Source organism: Melanostigma gelatinosum (assembly GCF_949748355.1).
Source record: "Melanostigma gelatinosum genome assembly, chromosome: 15".
Taxonomy (NCBI): Eukaryota; Metazoa; Chordata; class Actinopteri; order Perciformes; family Zoarcidae; genus Melanostigma; species Melanostigma gelatinosum.
Window position 1 is genome coordinate 13269120 of NC_136648.1, and position 22273 is coordinate 13291392.

Genomic DNA, 22273 nt, shown 5'->3' on the forward strand with positions numbered 1-22273 from the left:
TGTTTGCACTCCAAAAACACAGCTCAATTTGGCACATTTCTCATTTGGTCCCGTTGTGCTAGAACACAGCTGAGCATGCAGACACTCAACCGCAGTCAGCCAGACATTCACTTTGTCTTTTCTCTCTCAAACCAAAGTACAAACCTGGTTAGGCTGCATGTATTCTTCCAGGTATGTTCTGCAGAGCCGTCTGTCCCAGTCATCAGTGACGTGTCCTCCATACATGATCTCCCCAAACAGATACCTCAGGTCCTCCCATGGCACCTTCATCATCATAATCATTATGGAAATCACTGCTATACAATCATCATCTCTTATCATCCTCATCGTGCTGTGGCAACATGTCGCACTCACACGCATCAACACAGCACACCCCACCTGTGCATTAGCCTCCAGGTAGTTATAGAGGACGTTAACTGATATGGTCAGGTCTCCAGTGTTGAAGGGATACTTTCTGTTCCAACCCTGGGATCCAAACTTCCTCCTCTCTGCCACACAGGCGTGGAAGTAACACAGAGAGAAGAGGATGGTCTTAAACTCCTGCTCACGGCTGCACTGGTCCAGGATGTCCTAGGAAGAGACCAATGGGTTAATAAATAAACAAACAAGCACTACACGCACCACCAGACACTCACCTGGTCAAAGTTGTCCAGAGCAGCGTGCAAATTGGCATGCATGCCCGTCGGAGGTTCATTGGTGATCTTGATAGCGTTTTCCAGGATACCCTGAGGAAAACATATAACATCTGTATTTAATGCCACGACTGTAGCGTCTACGTCAAAGATACCCGGGTGCCTGCATTCATTCGATGTACATATGCTCAATGTACAGATGACTTTACGGCATGCACACTGCATCTCTACCTGTGGGATAGTGTGTTCCTGGGGTGTCGGCGCCGGCTCAGCGCTCATGAACACCCTGTAGTCCGGATTACTGCCCTCGCAGCAGCGCTCCAGGAGCTTCTCAAGTGAACCCAGCCAGCGAGCAACCAGGTGGATGTTCTACAGGGAGGTGAATGAAGACACATCATCAAAATCAAGTCTAGTACAGTGACAGTGTGAACTTTGAAGCATGGATTATTTAGAGCTTCAGTCATTAATTATTATTAAAAAGGGATCTTGATTCAGTCACATGTTTCTTTCCTAAGAAAACACATTATTTCTATCTATCCAAATATTGCGTATAAACTCTTCTCTCTTTCAGTCGGACCTGCAAAATAACCCAGTGACCCTCCTTGGCAGCCATCTCCATGGCAACCTCAGCCACAGCTTCCTGGCCCTGGCCCAAGGACACGTTGTGAAGCTTCCCGAGGTCGATAGTGAAACCCAGCTTCCTCCCTGGGAACAGGAATGTGTTGATGTAGATTAAAACCTCCCACTGCGAAAAATCTTCATGTGATTATACTCCCGCTGAAATCCATCCATCCATCCATCTAAGTGAGGCCACTCTGTTTACAGTACCCAGTGACTCCACATCTTTAAGTGGGTCCACTCCAGGGGACAGGATGAAGAACACGGGGGAGGCTGGACCACTTTCTCTGAAAGACTTAGCAAATTCAGTCTTTCGGCCCTCTGTATACTTCACGCCAAGTTTCTCCTCCACAAAGTTCCTACAGTATGCCAACAGGGAAGAGCAGAAACAGTCTGGGTTTGTGGAAAATTGATATAAAAGTTGATAATCCAAAAGGAAAAAAAACCAAACGTAACATAAGAGGAGAAACAAACGTTCCTCACCTAAGAGCATAGGTCATACGATCAGGTCTCAGGGCTCTCATCATGATGAGTTTCTGCAGGGAGCTTTTCCCTTTCCACTCCTGAGGGAACTTCTCCTTCTCGGGACACTCAGACTCCACCATCTTCTTCCAGCGCTTAGGAGAACCTTCAATGTCCCGATCCAGACCACGAAACTCATCAGCGAAACTCATCACCTGGGCAACAGCAAGGCACAGCAAGGTTGTGTTGGCACAAAGTCATTTCCAAATTTGAGCCGGCAAAAAGAATTCCTGTGTGGATGTGTGTGTGTGCACCTTGATGGCGCTCCACGCTGAGTTGGAAAGAAAGTCGAGGGGGCTGACGTAGTGGTGGTCAATGTTAAAACGCAGCAGGAAGTCTAGCTCTCGCACATCTATCTCTTGACTCATCAGGAGCAACTAAAAGAGAACGAACACAGTCAGGGCTGGAACACGCACTCTCTCTCTCTCTGACCCAGACACATACACACCTGGAAGGCCAGCTGTGCAGTAAAGGTGAGCTTGTCTCCTTCAAATAGACCCCTGCTGATGTAGTTGAAGGTGGAGTAGGTAACACAGTCTATGAGCGTGTTGACTCTGCTCTTCACATCCTCACAAGCCTCCGCCATCGCCACCGCCTTGTGAAAAACCACGTTAAAGGCCTGAGAACAAGAGGGAGAAAGCTTATTGCATGGTCGGCTATGCTCATTGCATGAATTCATCAACATGAATGTCGGCTTCTTAATCATTCAGTTTCTCAGTTGAGAGACAGACCTTGAGGCTGAACTGGTACATGGGGTTGATCTTGTTGAGGTCGTTCATGATAAAGTAGAGCAGCGAAGCTCTGACAGCAACGGGACGATAGAGTTCTCTGGCTTCGTTTATCTTCACCTCGTTGACTTTAGCTTCCAGGACCTGAGAATGATGGATGGAGGGAGAAGACAGGAGAAGAAGAGATGGATCGTAAGGAGAAACATGTTGAAATTATGAAGCAAGTGGACTTACTTGTGAGGCTGTAACAACTAAGCACACGCATTCATCCCGTTACCTTCATCTCGATCTCGGCAGCAGTGTGCTTGGTGGTCTCAAGCTTCTCCACCAGCACGTTGTCACCCAGGAAGTTACTCCCTGCAGCAGACAGCCTGGACAGCAGCTCGTCCTCCAGGAGCTTCAGCTCAATCTTGAACATGTTCTGCTGTTTGGTCAGTTCACTCTGCAGGGAGGTTACACAGACAGGCCGGGTCAATAACAGCAAAAACATTAACAGTACTGTAGGATGTGTTTTAATTCTGGAATAAAAACTGGTCATTGAAGCGGTAAAGTTATCGAATCTTAAAATACTTTGGGCCCCCACTACTATCATAACACAATATATTGCAATGGGAAAACAGAAGATCTGAATGTTTTAGAGGACCAACACCAATTTACATTATCACAAAGGGAAAGAGGATCCTAATAACTAACTGACCCCACCTTAAACCGCTCGAGGTCGGGTCTTTCCTGATTCACCACCTGGGCCAGCAGCTGGTCCTCCAGACCGTCCCTGGTCACAGTGAAATTGATGAGCGTGGTCTGGGCTTGAATCTCTGGCTTGTAGTGAGGATTGGCCAACTTGGTGTGGAGGATCAGTCTGAAGCCTGGGTGGAAGAAACACTCCTTGTCCCCAACCTTTATACAACTGTGAGAGAGCACAGGGAGGAGATGAGAAAACTGAGAGGAACAAATGCTCGTATGTTTTGTGTGTGTGTACGGTACACATACCTTCCCTTCTTGATGGTGTGTCGTCCCAGCAGAGGGTCAATAACAGGGTCAATGCTCTCCTCTAGGTTCTCTATGAGGACGGTGTCCCCTGCCACCACAGCCTGCTCTATCACATCTACATAGCTGGAACATTGAAACAATGAGAAAAAAGAAAACGTACACAAATAGTGTCTCTTCTCCCAGACAGGGAACATAAAAGTGCCACTGAGAGCGAGAGCATCTGATTCATAGCATCAATACAGGGTCTGTGCTGAAAGCTTTTATCTCTACCCGAGGATGTAAGAGTGGAATTAGAAAACACTCACCCTCTCTGCCCTAGACTGACAACCTTGAGGCCGCTGCCATGGCGACTCTTGATCCACTTGATGCCTTGCAGCTGCGGGTCAATGAGGAGAGGCCAGCGCTCACCTGAAGCGACACACACACGTAATCCACACATCGACAATACTGAGCAAACCTAGAACTGCGCGGTTGTATTGTCTGTGAGATAGGGACCATCATCACTACGGTGATGTGATATAGCGTGATAGTATTTGTATATTTACTGTCCCTACTCACAGTTTGTGAGGATGGTCGCATTCTGAGTTGACATTTTGTCTCCTGGTAAGCCCTCGTTGTTCCACTGGGCCACCGTCGCATCGTCAGTCAGCATCAACACTGGATCTAAGCCTTCTGTCATGGGAATGGGCATCTGATGGAGAAATGAGAGGCCACATTTGATTAATATCTTTTGTCAAAGTGCAATTGACCACCAATTGGCCCCACATGAGGGGGGATTAATGGCACCTGTTTTTAAGTGGCACTAATGCGAGCGATCCTCCCTGATTGGCCTCAGTCAGCAGGTGACAGGGTATAAAAGGCCACGGAGGACGCAGAAAACTTCCTGGATAACTTGGAACAGCATGCAACATCATTACAGTGAACCCTGAGGCCCTGATCAGACACAGTGTGTTTTAGCAGCCCGGGGTGGCGTTCTGTGATTCTTTTCGATGAGAGTGAAGGGGGCGAAGCCTCAAGTACAACATCATATAAAGATAGCCTCATAACCTCGGAAATATTTATTCATTGTAAGATTGTACCTTCTGGCTGCGCAGGAAGGGCATCCAGAGGTTGTCCTGCAGCTCTCTCCGATACTTCTTGGAGAAGGAGCCGGCATACGAGATGAAGGCCGCGGTTAGGAGGACGTCCCCGCTGAGAGTTTCCTCCCGCTCATGGTACTGAGCCACTGAGTGGGCCCAGCGTACATTCTCACTCTGACAAACAGCATACATGCAGTGAGACCCTATACAAGAAGCCCCCCTTATTCCCAAAATATTTAGTATGCAACATATTTTAATTCAGCTTAAAGAAACACAAATCAAACTAGACCCCATTGGTCGTTGCTGTGCCTCTACCTCCAGTCCTTTCACCAGCCGGTTGGCTAGCACTATTGTCTTGTTGGTGCGGTTGACCTCCTCCTGAAAGCGCAGTTTCTCTGATGTGGCTTTCTCAAAGGCTGATGTCAGAGTTTCCAGGTTACTGTCCAGCTCCTACGGAAGAGAGAAAATATGACTCGTGGCCCTGGATGTCCCTTAATTAATAAAATATTTCTAACGTTGTGTGCAAGCTGTAAATTACCTGACAATTTAACGAAAATAGTTGTGTGAAACCAGACATTAACCTCTCTAGAATGCGCTTAGGAAGGTTCGCTATTACCGCTAGTTCAACAAGATAATAAAACATGTCCATGAGCAATCATAATTATAGAGACGTTGCTGCAGGAGAAGGGAGAGTGTTATACTTTAAAAGTCACTGCCACCAGTAGTAAAAACATGAAGAGCCAGTAGGACCTATGATAAAGCTGCAGCCCCTTCGTAGCAGACGCGTCAGTAAAATGATGGCGCTGGACATTTTTGCAAGAAGCAAACAAACAATTCTTGCTGAAAAGTAAATATGACAATCTGCGATCTATATCACTGCTACATATCTACGATATTTAAATATATGTAAAGACAGAAGACACTAAGAGAAAGATAAAGAAAGGAACAAATATATAAACAGACGTACTGCGAGTTTCTTCCTGATGATCTCTAGTTTCTCAGCAGCCTCAGCCAGATCAGTGTTGGCCTGAGACAAGCACATCCTCTTCATCTCTACCTCGCATAATACCTGTGGACAAAACAAACACGCACACACAGACCCACTACATTTTGAGATATAATGCAATCAGTAAAACACCATGTAAGACATGCAGACAAAACTATAACCATAAAACCACTGAATCTATGTGATACAATATCATGCACACACTGTTCATTTGATATTCTGACATACAAACACAAAGCGGAGGACTTTGTACTTACAAAAATCTACCCAGGGCAGCAATAGTTGGGGAAAGAGAAACATCAAATGATCAAACAACAGGAACAAAGTACTGTACAATGAAAAACATCACACACACACACACACACACACACACACACACACACACACACACACACACACACACACACGGTTTAGATATTAAATGTGACAGCTGACCATGTGTGTACCTCGTGGAAGCGTATGATGTTGATCACCCAGGCACAGAGCCCCGCGGCAGCCGAGGATTTCTGTCGCACAAACTCGGGGTTGAACTCGGGGTCACTGAGGTGGTCGTCTCGCACACACCTCACCGTGGCCTCGGGGATGTGCTCTTTGTCAAAGTTCACCAGAGCCTGCAGGAAGTCGTCCACCTGCATGTGCAGAGGTGTGTGTGTGGGTGTGTGTGGATTACATAAAAGTCTGTCACCTCCAGATCTCCATATATAATACTTTTTGCAGGCTTTTTGGATTCTAAATCATGAGCTGGAATTGAGAAGTGAAATAAAATAAAAAATACACAATTTGGCATATACAGTGTATATAAAACTGAAAAGGGGGTTCTAGCAAAGTGCCTTACTGAGATGAAATATCTCTTTTACAAGAGGCCAAGTTAGCAGCAGCACATAGAACATAAAACATAGATGTTGTAAAACATTCAGTATAACACAGCCTCTTAGCAGAATAGATGACGTATTAAATCAGTAATCTAGGATCAACAAGACAGTCCATACATCATCACAAGAAATATGAAAACAGATAGCCAATGAAGGACGAGGACTAAAACGGCAATAAATCATTCCAAATGTGACACAGTGTTATTGCAGCAGTAAGGGGAATATTTATTTGTGATGGAATTTATGGCTTTGTGGTTGCCAGCCATTAATCAAAAAAAACACGAAACAAGACGTGGCTTTAAAATATCACCTTGCTCATGACCATCTTGGAAGCCTTCCAGCTGCGATCTTTGGGGATTCGGCCTTGGGGAGACAAGAGCACCAGAACAGCTGCTGAGACGCTGGTGACAATAGCTGGAGGGTTGGGGAACGTCCTCAGCTCTGTCAGGTTCAACTGGAGGAGAACACACACACACACACACACACACACACACACACACACACACACTTGGATGGAGCCATCCTTGCAACACAATTTTAGTTTGTATATTTGCATCGCTAGCAAAGGGCTCATATAAAATGAATTGAATGAAATGGAATAAAACAAATACAATTTAATCTGCAAGCAGGGAACCATACCATGCATGCTAAGCTCCTCAAAAAGGCAACTCGCTTGCATGAATAATAATAATTCCTACAGTTTGAATTGGGCCTTCGCGGCCCGACGTTGTCGGTGCTGGGGCCCTAATAAATCAGCTGTGGTGACAGGATTCAGGTCTCTGTATTTTTGATATGTACACAAGTGATTTACTCTGTTTAGTGTGTTGAGTGCTGTATTGGCTGCCTGTAGGGCCGGTTCAGCCTTGGCCAGGTCGTCCTCAGTCTCCTGCTGCTGTTTTGTCACTTTAGCTTGGATCGCTGCCACCTGAAGAAACAAAGCGAAGACACAAAAGAGTGGGAAGTCTTCACTGTGAACGGATTGTTGCAAGTTTGACTGATTGCTGTCCTTCAGCCCTGAAGAAGAGGCATGAAATTAAACTTCATTTTTACTTTTGCACAAGAAGACACACACGCACACATTCTTACCCTTTGCTCCTCTGCATCCGCCACATCTCTCTCTTGGTTGAGTCTGTCTGTCTGTTGTCCTACTTTAGCTATGAGAGCCTCTATGTCTGTGTTCCTCTGCCACAGCTCCACCTCCTGCAGCGCTAGCTTGGCTTTCAGATCCTCTACCTGAGCAAGACAGACAGGAATAGAAAGGGATTTAAAAAAACAACAACATGTAAATGGAAGGACAGATTTGGGAGAGTAAATGGAGACGGACAAAGTAGATGTATTGCCCGACCTGTGATGCAGTCGTCAGCAGTTTTTGTAGGCCGTTCTCTAAGCGCTCCATCTTCTGGGTCAGCTCTGTGCGTTTTTTCCCCAGCAGGTTGCCATACAGCTTCATAAACTCCAGGAAACTCTTTGGCGTGGTGTAGTTGAAGTGTTTCTCGTTCTGTTGGTACTTGACACTCACCTGTACGACCGAGAGATGATGTCAGAGTAGGTGTCAGGAGCGGTCATCACCCATGGTGCTTTGCAACAACTCACCTCATCGACACAGGTGTGAGCGTAGGAGATGAACTCACTGATGGATGCCCGCACATTTGGCTGCATAGGATAAACACGCACAGGCATTTGGGGAATTATTACACGAGCAGGCATCGGTTAGAGTGACTAGATTTAAGATAGAAATAATAACATTAACAAATCTAATAACATTTAACTTTTGCTGTACAGTTACATTTGATTGTTCTTCATATTTATGGGTATAACTGGCATATTATCTACATTTCCGCATCGCGTTTCTACTGTTGAAGATACCCATTTCTATTCCTAAAGTACCAAAGAGAAGGGGAGAAGTTCATCTTTAAAGAGAGTGAATATAAATGCAAGGTGAATGAGGTGACACCTCCAGTCCAGGTATCTTCTCAATGAAAGTCGAGCTGACAGACTGCAGGGCGAGCTGAGGCCAGGGGTGGAACCAGTCTATGGCTGTACAATTCACCAGGGCCGGAAACTTTCGTGCACGTGTTCGCAATGTGAACCCAACTGGGGAGAAGCACAAGACCACCTGGAGGACAGAGAGGTTGGTGGCACAATCAATGATATGACAAAATGGGTTTAAATAATGCAGGTAATTGTACAGATAGTACAGATTTTATACGATATCGCACATAACAATGTTTCTGACCTTCAGCTGTCTTCGTATCCTCTCAATAAAGAAGCTCCAGCAGTTGTCTCTGCTATCTATGAGTCCTAATCCTCTCAGCTCCATCCGGATCGACGTCACAATCATATCCACCTCTTCATCGCTAAACAGGTCTGGAATATCCCCTAAATAATACGAACAATGCTGGCTCAACATGTGTATTTGACTACCTCTCTGTCTGTCTGTAAGTCGATTATATTCTAATTTAAAGTGCATTTAAATCAGATTAAAGTGCTTCTATACCAGCCAGTGTAACCTGGGATTGAATCAGCATGATGCATGTACCACCACACTAATGAAAAATAAAATCTACAGATACGCTTTGACGAGATCTCTCGTCCCACCACTTACTTTTACGTGCATCTAACCTATGAGCAAGTCGTCTTCTCTGCTCTCAATTCAAAAAACAATGTGGGGAAATTAAATTTGTCAGATGAGGTTTTCCTCCTGTATATACTTTCACACACTAAATCAGGAATCGTAGGTCAGCGTAGTAAAACCTGAGGCCAGCATATCGTTGATCAGCACCAGGAAGCGTTCATCTGGAATCTGGGCGTCTGTATGAAGGAACACCGTCCCGATGTTCTTCACCCCGGCCTTTATATACAACGCTGCTATATCGCTCTGGAGACGAGGGGTTGCAGAAGAGGTACAAAAGGTACGTTTGTATGGCATGCTACAGCTTCATCTGGCATTGAGTCATACATCAAACAGGGCAGTGACATTTTGCATCTATTGTGCGTGCATGTGCGAATGCATGTCCACCTTGAGGTCATTGATGCCGTAACCTTTACGCAGAGTGATCTGGAAAACCTCCAGCAAGCTGAGGAAGGCAGCCAACCGACACAAACTCTGCTTCCCGCTGCCTCCAACCCCCACCAGCAGGGCGTTACCGTAGGGGGCCTCCAGGATACGACTGATGCGACATCTGAGCACAAACACCAGAAGTAATAGTGTGTGTATGCTCTGTGGTTTACACATGTGCTCGTGTGTGTAAATCCTCCCTTGTACATGTGAGCAGACAGTATGTGCACGACTGCAGTTTGCATGTAAGTGTCTCTGTGTCTTACACGTGCTGGATGGCTTCTTCAAACAGTACCAGGTCCATGACAGCGTGCAGCTCGTTATAATGCTCCAAAGCGTCAGCCAGCGTCTTCTGGAGTTTCTCCCAGTCTAATGCCTGTCAAGACGGGCAAATAAACAAACCCTGGCTCTCTTGAATAAGGGCAGCAGCGTCCATGTGGTAACTTCCTGATGCCTGATTAAATGAAGTTCTTATCAAGACTTGAGTCAATTAACTTTCAATTCAAACCCCATACAGAGAAGAAAGGTAATTAATTTGCTAATGACAGTGCATTCATCCTCATTTATTTCCTGACAGATTAGACATGACAGCAGGATTTGTGCCATAACGTTTTTGAATATGTGAGCAACAATTAATCTACATAATATATTGATTGAAGTCAAAAACAATTAAACTCACCTACATTATTATTACCACAGTTAATAAAGACTAAATGGATGATTGAAAGGAGCAACATGGAGTCCAAATCGTATCTAGCGTGTGTGTTTATGAATGCGTCGAACCTGGTGATAGCGAGGCTCTCCCACTCCCTGGGCAAAGTGACAGTACACCAAAGGCTGGTGGATAAAGACGGACTCATCTATTCCCTGGAACAAAAAATGAGCAGAAGCAGAGACATGAAAAATACAGAACATGCCACAACTAAACAGCCCTTCTATGGCTAGGAGCAGAGCAATTCTTTTTAACGATACAGTGTGACACACTGCTCTACAGATTGCTGCCCTAGAAATATCAATTGTGTTGTTAGACTCTCTGATCTGCCACAAGGGGTTTCTGTGTGGATTGAAGAAGGACATTTATCGCCGAACATTGTATGTTTAAAGATAAAGACGGTCTGTATGTATTTGTTTCTTACCTCAAAATATCTCTTGCCTGTGTCCAGCAGGATTTTGTTGAAGAGCTCCACATCTTTTTCCTCCATCAGTTTGTCGGAGTAGACCCTGGAGCTCTCGTGGAGCCACAGGTGAACCAGGTCCATGGGGTAACGGACACTCTCCGGCAGTGCAAACAGGATACCCTACACATCAACATGCACAGAATCAATAATCATGTGATTCAGTTACACACATGTGACTTTTTTTTAATGGGTGTGTTACCTGGAAGATGTTAGACAGGTCTCGCAGGTTGAAGATGTAGTGGAAGCGTATCGCTGTAGGGAGGAAGTTCTGACTGATTTTCTTGTGCAGACAGATAGCTGCCTGGATAAGCAGAACCAAAAGATGGATCGATTTTGGAACGGACAAACAGACGGGCATTATTACTGCATGGATAGAGTGATTCATTGACAGATTGGAACAAAGAAATCCGGTTTTAATGCAGACAGATGCTGCATTGAAGCTGTAAGCTTACCTGCATGAGTGTTCCGACTGAGCGGGAGACACCGTAGCTGAAGCCTCCCTGAAGGAAGTGAGCCGACAGGATGCTGGAAAAGATGGTGGCTAATGCGTCGGCACTTGGGAAATGTACCGCAAACACTGAGAAATGCCTCTAAAAAGATTAAAGAGAGATGTGAAAATGTCATTAACACTCTAAAAGTGTGACTGACCTGAAAATAGGCACACAAAAACACACAAAAAGTATCTGTCAAACGACTCTATCAATGTAACTATTAATCTGATCATTTAATCTCAGAATTAGCAATTAGCTTTCTAGGACATTCTAAATTCAATTTCACTTTTTTGTTTGCTTGTTTATAATTTCTTTGTAACTTAATTGCTTCTAGCTTTTTTACGCCTGATTAAATCCACTCTGTTCTCATTTGCACCTCGATAGATTACTTTGTAAAAATGCTTAAAAAGCTAATTCAGTAAAGTAATTGTAGTAGAAAGAGCAATGGTGATAATAGTTTCTGTACGTATGTGACATATGCCTGTAAGCATGACCGTCTGTACCTGTAGTCTGGGGTTGATAGAGAAGCTTCCAGCTGTTGGGTTCATACAGGTGATATACTGGCAGTTATGGATTTCCTTCAGTACCAGTCGTTGCCTGTCATACCTACAAAGGTTTTATCTGCTTAGATTAAATTCAGAATATTCACATCACAGAACATGTGTTCCAGATGTTGGTGTGTAATTGTTCTGTACATTAATGCAAAAGGAGATAATTGTGTGTATCGTGTCTCTGTCTTACCAGTGGTTGTAGTCAAGGTGCTGGCGTATGAGTGTGTGCGGCTGGACGGTCCCATAAACGTCCATCTCTGGCATGTTGAGGTCGTCTATGAAGTAGATGAGTCTCTTAGCGGTGGGAGGAGCAAATTTACGACCAGCTTTCTTCTCCAGGGGTTTCTCCAAGACACCTGAGGTCCATATATTGCAGAAGAAAGTTGATAAACTGTGGGCGCCATAGTGCTCGCAGCAAATGACGTATAAGTTACGGATTTCAAAATGAAATCTGCACCAGGAAAAAAAAAGGCAATGAAAAACACAAGAGGAAATCAATTTCAAAGTTCAGTGAGTCAGAGTGAAAGCTTGTATTCGAATGAATGCTATGTATTTCCATTGCAGTATGACAAGAGATGTCAAGAACACTTTGACAGAAGGGTCAGAATCTTATTTGTAGCTGAGATTTTCTCTTTGTTCAATCATTTGCTTAAATATATAAATAGATAATACATTCATTGTATACCATCTATTATGTATGATGCTTGCAGTTTTCCAGTATAGCTTTAAACTAGCACTGTTATACCTTGCGAAAGCCCGACTGTGCCAGAAAATGATTAGAATGTATTTATTCTTAGTCAGCACAAATCCCCCCCAAAGTGTTTCCACTCATTCCTGTGATGCTTACGCTGCAGCATGGCTGATGTGGTGTAGTAGTTGAAGGGGACTTTAGCCACCATGAAGTCCTCCTTCTGCTTGCTGACTTTATCAGACACCAGGATGGTCTTGCCCACTCCGGCGTTGCCCACTAACATGATCGGCTTTCCTCTCAGGAGCAGCAGGTCCATGAAGTAGGTCAGACAAATGGCTTCTGGAGTGTGAACCAAAACAGTCTGAAACACACAACGCATGACCCGACTGTAAGGGCTTGTTGTGAGTAATGAGTAGAAACATGACGTACACCCCCACACACATCATTACCTGTAATGGTACATCAGGCTCCAGCTCAAACGGCTCCATCTTCTCGCTCCAGGGAATAAACTTCTTTGTCTCTGAGTCAATGAAATAGTCAAAGACGGTGCCCTGGGAAGGGAACTTCACCGCTCTCATCTCTTTCGACCACCAGCGGCTGAATTCGGCACGATAGTCATTCAGCTGGACCGTTTTTTGGGAAAACACAATATCATAATGTAACATAACAATCTAAGTTGTGTAGCTTGTAAAACACTGCATTAACAAAAAGGAGTTAGCCCATCAAGCAAACATTTAGTCACCACACACATGATCCTGGAAGAGAGCCCCTCCAAAGGCCCAGACACAGGCGAACACAAAGTAGATCTCATAAAGTTCTCGGGGAGAGTCAGCAGGAGTGTTGTCCTCAGTCAGCAGGCAGTCCAACAAGGAACACAGTGTCTGATTGGCCAAAACACATACATGTAACATCTGATTGGACAATACAAAGAGACACGTTGTTCTCTTTGATAACATGCAAAAACACAACATAGAAATTCAACATCTGTACGGATGTGTGACACGTTGACTAAGACTTTTTGGCCTGTAGATGAGATACACAATGAGCATGTTGTGTGCGCTCACCTGCACCATGCTGTTCTCTGGTATGGGAGTGATGGTTTTCAGGTTGCAGCGGACTTGTTCCAGGCAGTACGTCACATACTTGTCAAAGAGAATAGTGAGGTTGCCTCGCTCCGATTGGGCTAGTCGGGTGTCTATCCAACTCGTCACATACCTGGGAATTACAGTGAAGACAGCACCGCTAAACATCCGTCCATGATTTCACAGGTGTGTTGGTGCTTGTGTGCGTCTTACGAGCTCCAGCCAAGGTCCTGTGGGTTGACATAGAGTATCCCGGCCCTAGACACAGTAGCTGGAGTAGCAGCCTTCAGATGAGAGATCTCAAAAAGCAGACGCATGGAGGAGGACAAGCTGATCCTCTCGTTACTGGCAAGCGTCAGAACCTGGACAGAGTAGAAGATTTGTGGTATATACAGCAGCAGCAAGAATGAATGGTCAAATTTTAGTTTGTGTTTTGGGTCAGTTGATGAAACCCTCGGGTAAAGGAGAACATCCACCATTAGAAGAATGGAAACAGTAATGAACAAAGATGCACTCTGACCTTATTGTCATCCATAACTGTGTTGAGTGATTCGATCCACATAGGGTCAATATCTCCATCCAGAACAATCCATTTGGGTCCATCATGACCCACTGAGGTCAGCTCCCTCATGGTAGAGGAGAAGAGACCTAAAGTGAAGTAAAGAGTACAACATACAGTGGCACATCGTTACCATCACCACACCACAACATTCATGTCAAGTTATTCCAGACCAAAACTATTCAGATAAGAGCTAACTCTGAATCAGAGAAAGCACTCTGATGAATTCTAATTAATTCTGCGAAGAGGCTTGGGAATAAATGATGGTCTTGGCACCAAAATAACTCCTGCTCGACAGCGATCCACAATGTGGAGTTCCCTCGATCATCATTTACAGTTTATTAAATTTCTTGTAAAATCCTCAAGTTCCTCACCATCTTTCCACTCTCTGGTCGCAGGGTGCAGGTAGCCAAACAACTCGTCTGTAGTCACAGCTTTAGGGTTTATATCATTCCACACGGGCTTCATTTTCATGTTTGCATAGGTTCTATGGAGAGTCTTCAAGATCTGATGAATAAACATTATAAATAAGACACTCTCCTTTCACAGAAGCAAATCCCTTATCATCACTCTAGATAGACGGCAGATATGAAAACAGTCAAATTCAACTCTTCCTTGAATGTAGCATATAAGTTAACCTGGCTCTTTCCAGTTCCTGGTCCGCCAACTACAAACACAGAGTGTCTGACTGCCAGCAGCTCTTCCAGCTGGGTCACCTGTAGACACACACACATTGAATCATACTGGATATTTGATCAATACCATGAATGACTGATTTAAAGTTACTGTGAGGAACTTCTAACTGGTTATGAGACAGTCTCAATTTAATACTGATGCCTCCATATGACCTACACAAGCAGACGAGACCAACAGCGAGAAGATTGGCTGGTTATGTTTAAAGCTTGTCATTGATGCGAGGTATCTTAGTGGACTCTGGATTGATGCGAGGTATCTTAGTGGACTCTGGTGCTCGGTAACACCACCGCTTTTATCCACAGGCACCGCCAAAATCACCACAACATTAAAGTTCCTCATACGAGCTTTTCTTTATTTCTCACAATTACAGACCGATGAGTGTGTCTTCATTCATGTTCTCAAAGGAACGAAGTATACTGTGCATCAAAACTTGCAATTCAGAACTACTGTAAAGTATATAAATAAACACAAGGATTAACTTTGTGCCTTTTCTTTTTCAGCAAAGAAACCCACACCAAAATCTCTCGGTACCGTGACTTAAAAAGAGGCTTTTTAATTTCTCACAGAGCAGAGCAGCACGAGTGTGAGGCACCTTCAGTATAAAGTTCTCCTCAGGCTGCAGGCGCAGTTCACTGACTGACTGCCGAACAGCATTCTCCAGCTCAGGGTCTCTCTTCCTGGGGACGTCCAGCTGAGGAAACAGGTCACTGATGAGCCCGAGGAATATCGGCACGTCACTGGTCACTATCTTAGGCAGGTTGAAGTCCCTCAGTGCCCGCATCAGCACCTGGGCAGGAAAGGACATTTCAAATGCCACGATGCAAATGCACTTACAAGCCATATGATTTGTACACAATTGTTCTTCACCATACCTGTTCCTCGGGTCTGCTCCGGTCCTCTCTCTTCAGAGATCCAGCCACAACCAGGACTGATTTGATAGCCCTCAAACCCCAATCATAATGATCCTAACGGTTAAAGTGAATGAACAGTTCAAGCAATGAAAGCGAGGACTATATTTCTTCATTCGGGCGTTTTTGTCTTCCAATACAGTAGAGGTATTGTAGCAGCCCAGCAGCATTTTGATCCATCACAATGAGCAGTGCAAAGACAAAACATATTGAGTGAAAATAAGACGAGTTGACTTGTTAACAGAATGTTCACCATGTGCAAAAGAGTGGAGTGAAATAAACGGGCTGTGATGAGCAACAACTTTTTATAAGCTTAAAATAGAGACCCTAGAGTTTTTGGAACTGTAGGTGTTGCATACTAAATGTGCACAGTGTTTCCCATAACGGTTGGCAAGAGTGCCTGTACTAACATTTGAATTCATTTTACATCCATATTAGCCTTCTAAATAGTGTCCATCCTGTAAGAGCAAAAGGAATAGTTAGAGCATATGCAGTGTCCTGTAAAGTAAGTAGAAAGTGGCATTATGTACCTGCTTGGACAGCAGCTCCTTACAAAGAGTGTAGAGACTAATGAACTTGCGTGCCAGCAGACGAGCGTCTATGAAGCCTTCTGCCACCAACATGATCTCGCAGATCAGCTCAAAGTCTGGGATCACCATGGCACAGGGCCTGAACAGGAAGCAAACCCGCTCTTAATTCGTCATCTTTGGTATTTGTTAACTCTTGCACTTAAAATCTCTTCTTTTCTTTCCCTCAGTTTATATCAGACCTGAATAGAGCCTTGAGGTTCTCGGGCAGCTCAGCCCTGCCAGCGTAACCCGGGTTCAGAGTGATGAAGATCCCCACCGTTGGCTTCAGCTCAATCTCCTCTCCCAAAAAATGGAACCTACACACACACACAGGACCAAGTACAGATGACGAAACAGGTCCGTAGAGAAATCTCAGACTGGATTAGCAGACAAATTCGTCAATAAATAGATGGATTGTTTATAAAGCACGTCATTATTCCCACATGTACCATTGCTTCTTGTTGCGTACAGCATCCTGTATAGTCTTGACCTGCACAGCTACCACTGACAGCACTTCCACTGAGATCCTATTGAACTCATCAAAGCACCCCCACACCCCTGTCTGAGCCAGACCTTTATAGATGTTACCTATGGACTGAAGACATGTGACAGAGACACAGAGGGGGTAAGCTCAAGGGTGTAATGCACATAAACGACAATATTATTGCAGTAAATACGACATAAACTGACACCACAGAGAACATCTGTACTGTCAGTGCTACCTTGTAGTCCATCTGTTCCGAGCAGTTGAACACATATACCATGATGCCCAGGGAGCGTCCAAGGTCTTTGGTAGTCTCTGTCTTACCGGTGCCAGCTGGGCCTGAAGGTGCACCACTCATAGTCAGATGGAGGGACTGGGTCAGCGTTATGTAACATCTGTAAGAAAAACACGAGGAAGTCATGTGGCGTAGGCTCTAGTCGTTTGTCGACACCTGGCAGTTGTTTGACATTCTCCTGGATCAATTGTCTTCACATGTCTTCGTTTTTGTCATGCGCATCGTCTATACATAGTATGCATACCTGTCAGTGAGTGGAGTGATGACCAGTCTGTTAGTGTTCCCCAGGTATTCATAGCTGAACTGAAACTGGGCGTCACAGATGTTGACGTAACAGTGTCTGGTTTCGTCATTCCAGCAGTGGCGTAGCTGGGAGAGCCATGCAAAGGCCTGGCCTGTTGTCACCTAACAGACACATACAGTAAAACGGTAAAACCAACAGGAAGGGATAATTCACCAGATGTGTGCTTCAGCATTACCTTCTGAGTTATGAGATTGGCGACCACGTCGCGAGCATGGACATCAATGGTGCAGACAGTCATAACTTTCTGCCTGTCTCCGGGAGTTAAATCTCCAAGCAGCATGTGGATCAGTGAGTTCAGCTGTGTGATCTTGAAAAGAAAACAGAATTCATCACTGAACAAAACAACCTGGGTGTTCACACACCACCCTCACAATATCTCACTTTGGATTCATGGCGCTACCTGTTTCCTGTTGTAGTCTTTGAGAGCTGTCTCAAATCCCTCCTCCACCCTCTCAAAGGCAATGCCCACATCCGTGGCCCACCACACCTGACTACCAGTCAACCCCACCTGTGGATATAACAGGTCATTTGTGGAGTTCATGAAGTTGAAGCCTTAATACCACAGACTGTACATGATCATACCTGTGCAGGGTAGTCAAACAGCCACTGGTCTCGTGGTTTGTCCTCATAGGCAGCTACGGCCTCCTGGATCTCTTTTCGGACTGTGCAACGCATGGTGCTCTCTAAGGCACTCAACCAACACTCTGCCTGGAGAAAGACACCACATCTTGAAGCATGGCAACTGTACACACATACAATGATGTACACGCTGTACCAAATCAAACAATACAGAGGAAGTTTTTAAATATAGCAAGAGCATGGTAATGTGATTAATGAATACGGCAGTGTAACTGTACTTGTATTTCTTTTTTTTTGTTCTACCTGTCCTTCACAAACACATGGCTCAGAGAATGAAACGTATTCGCCCTCTCGGCTGTACATCCCTATAGCAACTGCCTCCCCATCGTCCTCCCCTCCACCTCTGTCGGAGTCCTTGAAGCGAAGATCTGCTATGTTGTCAAACAGCTTCAGCAAGTGTCTGGTCACCTGGAAAACACACACACACACACACACACACATATAATTCCATTTACACTTCAACGGTGATGTTGTTTACGGAGCGTAATCTCTCGGCTGGAATTTAAAGTAAATGAAAAAGAAAATTGTCTCTCGTTCTTATCTTTATGAACATTCTCCGCTCCACGAGACACCAACACACATGAACTGATAACTAAAATATGATGACGATCTCTCTATATGTTCACTCTTGGAAAACATAATGAAATTGTAATCCGTCACCTGTTTGGGCTGTGTTCCCTTGGAGACAATCTCCAGCAGGTCTGAGGCAGAGACAAAGTAAAACCGGGGGAATGTGAGTCTCTTGGTCTCCAGGTACTCGGCCAGGGCCTTCTCGCACACAGACAGCCTCTGCTGCAAGGTCTCCAGGTTGTCCAGGAAGCCAGGCCGGTTGGTCACCTCCACCACATTGTTGTTCTGCACCACCTCAGTCATCAAGCTCTGGGGGGGGGGGAGCAGGAGTCAAATCACACAACATAACGATGCAGTGACGCATGTAGGCTGGTGCTCTTGTGTACTATGTGTGACCTGGAAGTCAGTGTGGATTCCCTGGAAGCGCTCTGCATCGTTGGCCAGCTGGCAGCGGATGTCGTGGCTGTTGGTGAAGATGCTGTTGAGGTGGGCCCAGGTCCTCTGGACAGACATCCAGCAGGAGATGACCAGGTCAGCCACCATCAGCTTCCTCTGCCATCCGCTCACCTCGGCTTGGAAATACTCCACGTACTTACTCATCAGGATGTTCTGCAGCTGCACCTGCAGAGAGATAAACGGAGTAGCTTTTAGATGATGATCTTTAAGAACCCTCTTTTATGTATGTTTCGATAAATGACACTATTATAAACCATTCAATGTGTTTCTGTGGATTTCAGTTTCGAATAGTTGCGTCCTTAATTTCATGGAGACAGACTGACATAAAAGCACAGTTCAGTGTTGAAAAGCTGAAATAATACATTACTCTAATCTACTAGATATCATTCAGATGAACTCAGTTTAGTTTGCAGGCTCACCTGGTTGTCCTCCAGTGTTTCTATCAGATTCTCGTCGGCTTTGAGCAGAGGGGTTCCTGTGCTGGTGTGAGTCTCGTATGACAACGACATAACACTCCACGTCTGGGTTATCTCTGCCAGCACCTAAGTAAATAAAAGGAAACATTTCCTTACAAGACATTTGTCTTTTGAAGACGAGGAAAAACATAGAAATCAAAAACTTGTGATGATGTTTTGTATCTTATTGCTGCAGAACTATTTGTGATTTCATCCTTCTTGTCTACTTTTTAAGCATATGGTAAAAGTTTATTTTTTTTGGGAACAGTGTTTGTCAGTTCTACACTATTCTACAACCGGTTAGTTTTTGTGATACCTACTTTCTCTATGGCCATTTCTTTTACAGCCTTGTCCACTATGTTTTTGACCTCATCCTCCACACGGTGAAGCTGTAATTCCAAAAGGTCCCCCAGGGTGGTGCCCTCTCCCATCACAAACCTGACCTGCGGACCAAAAGGAATACAAGGGCAACCATGAGTGTGATCACATTTCAGATCGGGATAATTGGGTTCACTGAACTGTGCTTGTCATTATAGGCCTGGACATGAGCTGGCAGGATAGTTCAGTGAAGGTAGAGTACGTGAAGACCAGTCAAAAGAAGATCAGAACTGATCTCTATAGAGTGGCAAGTATCGTATACGGTGCAGAGCATGAGCATTGACGAAACATTATTGAATCAGATGGTATGAGACAGGCAGCAGAGATCGTCTCATATACCCGGGTGGTGTTCATAAGCTGTTGCCAGTGTCTTTCTCTGACAGCGGAGTTCTGCAGCTCGTTGACGGCTCTTAGAGAGGTCAACAAGTTCTTCACAGTCGACTCCAGACCCATGTAGACGTCCCACACCCGGACCTCCTTATCCAGCATCTTCATCTCCTGCAACGTGCAATAGAGGTAGTCATGACGTATGAAAGAAATTCACTTTTTTTCTCAACCCTGGCAAAAATGAAACATTTTGAAAAATGTAAATCGTTGGCCATGGAAGCTTGTCATACTTTGGCGAATCGCCTGAGCTCCATGTCCATCTGCTCAACATTGATCTCTTTCCACGGAGTCTTGGTCCAATCCTCAATACTGGTCTGGCACGGGGAGGAGAACGGAAGCATTTAACATGTGATTCTGGAATGCTTTTTCTTCTGCAGTCCTAAAGGTCATCATGCTATGGTGTGGAAACTCGCAGTCGAACGCGGAGCCTCACTATGCAGACCCTTCTGTCTTGTGCTCATGGTTCATCCGTGGAAATCAAAGTTAGCTACGAAATCAAAATGTGCCGATTGACATTAACCTTCACAAAGATGATCATGTCCCAGACTGCTTTGACCAGTATGATGTCAGAGCGACACTGGCGCAGTTGCTTGTAGTCTGGGAAGCTGACCTCAAACAGATCAGCTGTGTCCTGCAGCCTCTTCATTTCTGCCTCCATCACTGCTACCCCTCGATTAGACTGGAGACGTTTTGAATTAGGTTTTTACTTTACACTGTAAGGCACCGCTTTGCAAAGCATGACTTTTAAACTTTTCTTTTTTGAATAGGTGGGTAAAAGTATGTGTCCCAGTGCTCACCTTGTCAATCAGTTTATATTGCTTCTCCACATTGGTCTCAAAGATCGGATCGATACGAAACTGTTCCCTGAACTCATGCTGCTTGACCTAAAATATGAAAAAAACCCCTGCACATTCAGAATTCTTTGAAGCTGCAGGTACCTGTCTCCATCTCTCCATCTATAACTGTGCACACGGGGGGGGGGGGGGCAGTCATATATAATGCAGGAAAGAAGTGAGACGATTTCAGACATTGAGCTCTCTGTCAGAGGTTGACATCCTACCCCGCACACACACAGCCTCACCTCAAACCGGACACATTTCCTGCGTATAACCGAAACTTCATTTGACTGTAGTGACGCCACTTCATGTTTGACTGTGAATGCAATTTTTATCAGACTCTTCCACTTCTCTGGCAGCTCCTGTGGTTTGTGGTAATAGAGGGGAGAATGTAAGGTAATGATAAATGTATATATCTGCCAGCACTAATAGAAATGTGCGCAATTTGTGCATTGGTTCACACCTCTAGCTGTGTGTAGACGCTCTCTGGCAGCTGCTGTCCGTAGGTCTTGAGGAGCTCAGCAGTAGACTGGAGAGGTTTGAAGTGCTGCTTGTTGCTGACCTGCCGGTCTCGTATGGCCATGAGGTGTCCCATAATGTCCACAAGGCCGGCATAGTCGCCATCTGACACCTTGCTAGAAAGACCGTGGGCCGTGTCCTGGACAAAAGACGACAATTCTCTCACGCTGCAGGAAAGAGAGGAAGGAGGATGATGTAAGTGAGGCACGGAAAATAAGTAACTTCAATGAAGATTTGAAATATAAAGAATCTCTCGCAGTAACTATACACCCCCTTAGTTAAAGAGTTTAAACTGATCGCTTTAAGTACTTTTTTTTGCCATTGTGGGTCATAGATCACAACCAGACAACAAGCAGAGTTCATTTACAATGTTTTTAAACACACAATAATTTGCTGCTCAGTATTCTATATTTTCAGGTAATTCTCATCAGTTTTTGTAGAAATAAACATTTGAGTGTGTTTGCATGGGTGTCTCTGTCTAACCTCTGGTTGACGTGGTTGAGCAGGTGCTCCTTGAACATCCAGCTCCACCTCTTGATGACATTCATCAGTGCGTGCTTGAAGGGTCTGATGTCGAGCTGTAGCCATCCACAAAACACCTTGCTGTCCTCCATCTTGCTCACTCGCACATACAGAGACTCGAACAGGTTGATCTGGGATGAAGAATGATGCAGTGACTCAAGAGACATTGATCACAGAGGAAAAGACCAGAGACGATCG

The 22273-nt window shown here is 44.8% G+C and overlaps 1 protein-coding gene across 1 annotated transcript in view; it reads right to left on the bottom strand.

Moving 5' to 3' along the window:
- Nucleotides 1-22273, bottom strand: part of dnah9l (dynein, axonemal, heavy polypeptide 9 like) — a gene marked incomplete at its 5' end in the record, with an annotated part of 33189 nt that overhangs the window by 2695 nt on the left and 8221 nt on the right. Inside the window, 65 exons of the mRNA XM_079285206.1 lie at nt 145-264; nt 379-570; nt 636-725; nt 864-1001; nt 1210-1337; nt 1461-1609; nt 1734-1927; nt 2027-2149; nt 2221-2391; nt 2504-2644; nt 2778-2942; nt 3203-3407; nt 3491-3613; nt 3796-3898; nt 4049-4181; nt 4570-4743; nt 4885-5019; nt 5537-5638; nt 6022-6204; nt 6758-6901; nt 7259-7372; nt 7534-7680; nt 7793-7966; nt 8041-8100; nt 8402-8563; nt 8684-8826; nt 9202-9325; nt 9467-9629; nt 9772-9881; nt 10289-10372; nt 10642-10803; nt 10883-10984; nt 11136-11273; nt 11678-11780; nt 11916-12081; nt 12573-12777; nt 12866-13039; nt 13166-13297; nt 13481-13631; nt 13712-13860; nt 14019-14146; nt 14432-14564; nt 14696-14773; nt 15346-15540; nt 15626-15718; nt 16192-16330; nt 16431-16607; nt 16680-16825; nt 16953-17109; nt 17254-17414; nt 17489-17620; nt 17714-17821; nt 17896-18021; nt 18196-18360; nt 18613-18831; nt 18919-19143; nt 19398-19520; nt 19754-19876; nt 20151-20309; nt 20429-20512; nt 20719-20877; nt 20996-21082; nt 21280-21396; nt 21498-21720; nt 22037-22206. Of these exons, the coding sequence (XP_079141332.1) occupies nt 145-264; nt 379-570; nt 636-725; nt 864-1001; nt 1210-1337; nt 1461-1609; nt 1734-1927; nt 2027-2149; nt 2221-2391; nt 2504-2644; nt 2778-2942; nt 3203-3407; nt 3491-3613; nt 3796-3898; nt 4049-4181; nt 4570-4743; nt 4885-5019; nt 5537-5638; nt 6022-6204; nt 6758-6901; nt 7259-7372; nt 7534-7680; nt 7793-7966; nt 8041-8100; nt 8402-8563; nt 8684-8826; nt 9202-9325; nt 9467-9629; nt 9772-9881; nt 10289-10372; nt 10642-10803; nt 10883-10984; nt 11136-11273; nt 11678-11780; nt 11916-12081; nt 12573-12777; nt 12866-13039; nt 13166-13297; nt 13481-13631; nt 13712-13860; nt 14019-14146; nt 14432-14564; nt 14696-14773; nt 15346-15540; nt 15626-15718; nt 16192-16330; nt 16431-16607; nt 16680-16825; nt 16953-17109; nt 17254-17414; nt 17489-17620; nt 17714-17821; nt 17896-18021; nt 18196-18360; nt 18613-18831; nt 18919-19143; nt 19398-19520; nt 19754-19876; nt 20151-20309; nt 20429-20512; nt 20719-20877; nt 20996-21082; nt 21280-21396; nt 21498-21720; nt 22037-22206 (9303 nt within the window). The remainder of the gene's footprint in view (nt 1-144; nt 265-378; nt 571-635; nt 726-863; nt 1002-1209; nt 1338-1460; nt 1610-1733; nt 1928-2026; nt 2150-2220; nt 2392-2503; nt 2645-2777; nt 2943-3202; nt 3408-3490; nt 3614-3795; nt 3899-4048; nt 4182-4569; nt 4744-4884; nt 5020-5536; nt 5639-6021; nt 6205-6757; nt 6902-7258; nt 7373-7533; nt 7681-7792; nt 7967-8040; nt 8101-8401; nt 8564-8683; nt 8827-9201; nt 9326-9466; nt 9630-9771; nt 9882-10288; nt 10373-10641; nt 10804-10882; nt 10985-11135; nt 11274-11677; nt 11781-11915; nt 12082-12572; nt 12778-12865; nt 13040-13165; nt 13298-13480; nt 13632-13711; nt 13861-14018; nt 14147-14431; nt 14565-14695; nt 14774-15345; nt 15541-15625; nt 15719-16191; nt 16331-16430; nt 16608-16679; nt 16826-16952; nt 17110-17253; nt 17415-17488; nt 17621-17713; nt 17822-17895; nt 18022-18195; nt 18361-18612; nt 18832-18918; nt 19144-19397; nt 19521-19753; nt 19877-20150; nt 20310-20428; nt 20513-20718; nt 20878-20995; nt 21083-21279; nt 21397-21497; nt 21721-22036; nt 22207-22273) is intronic.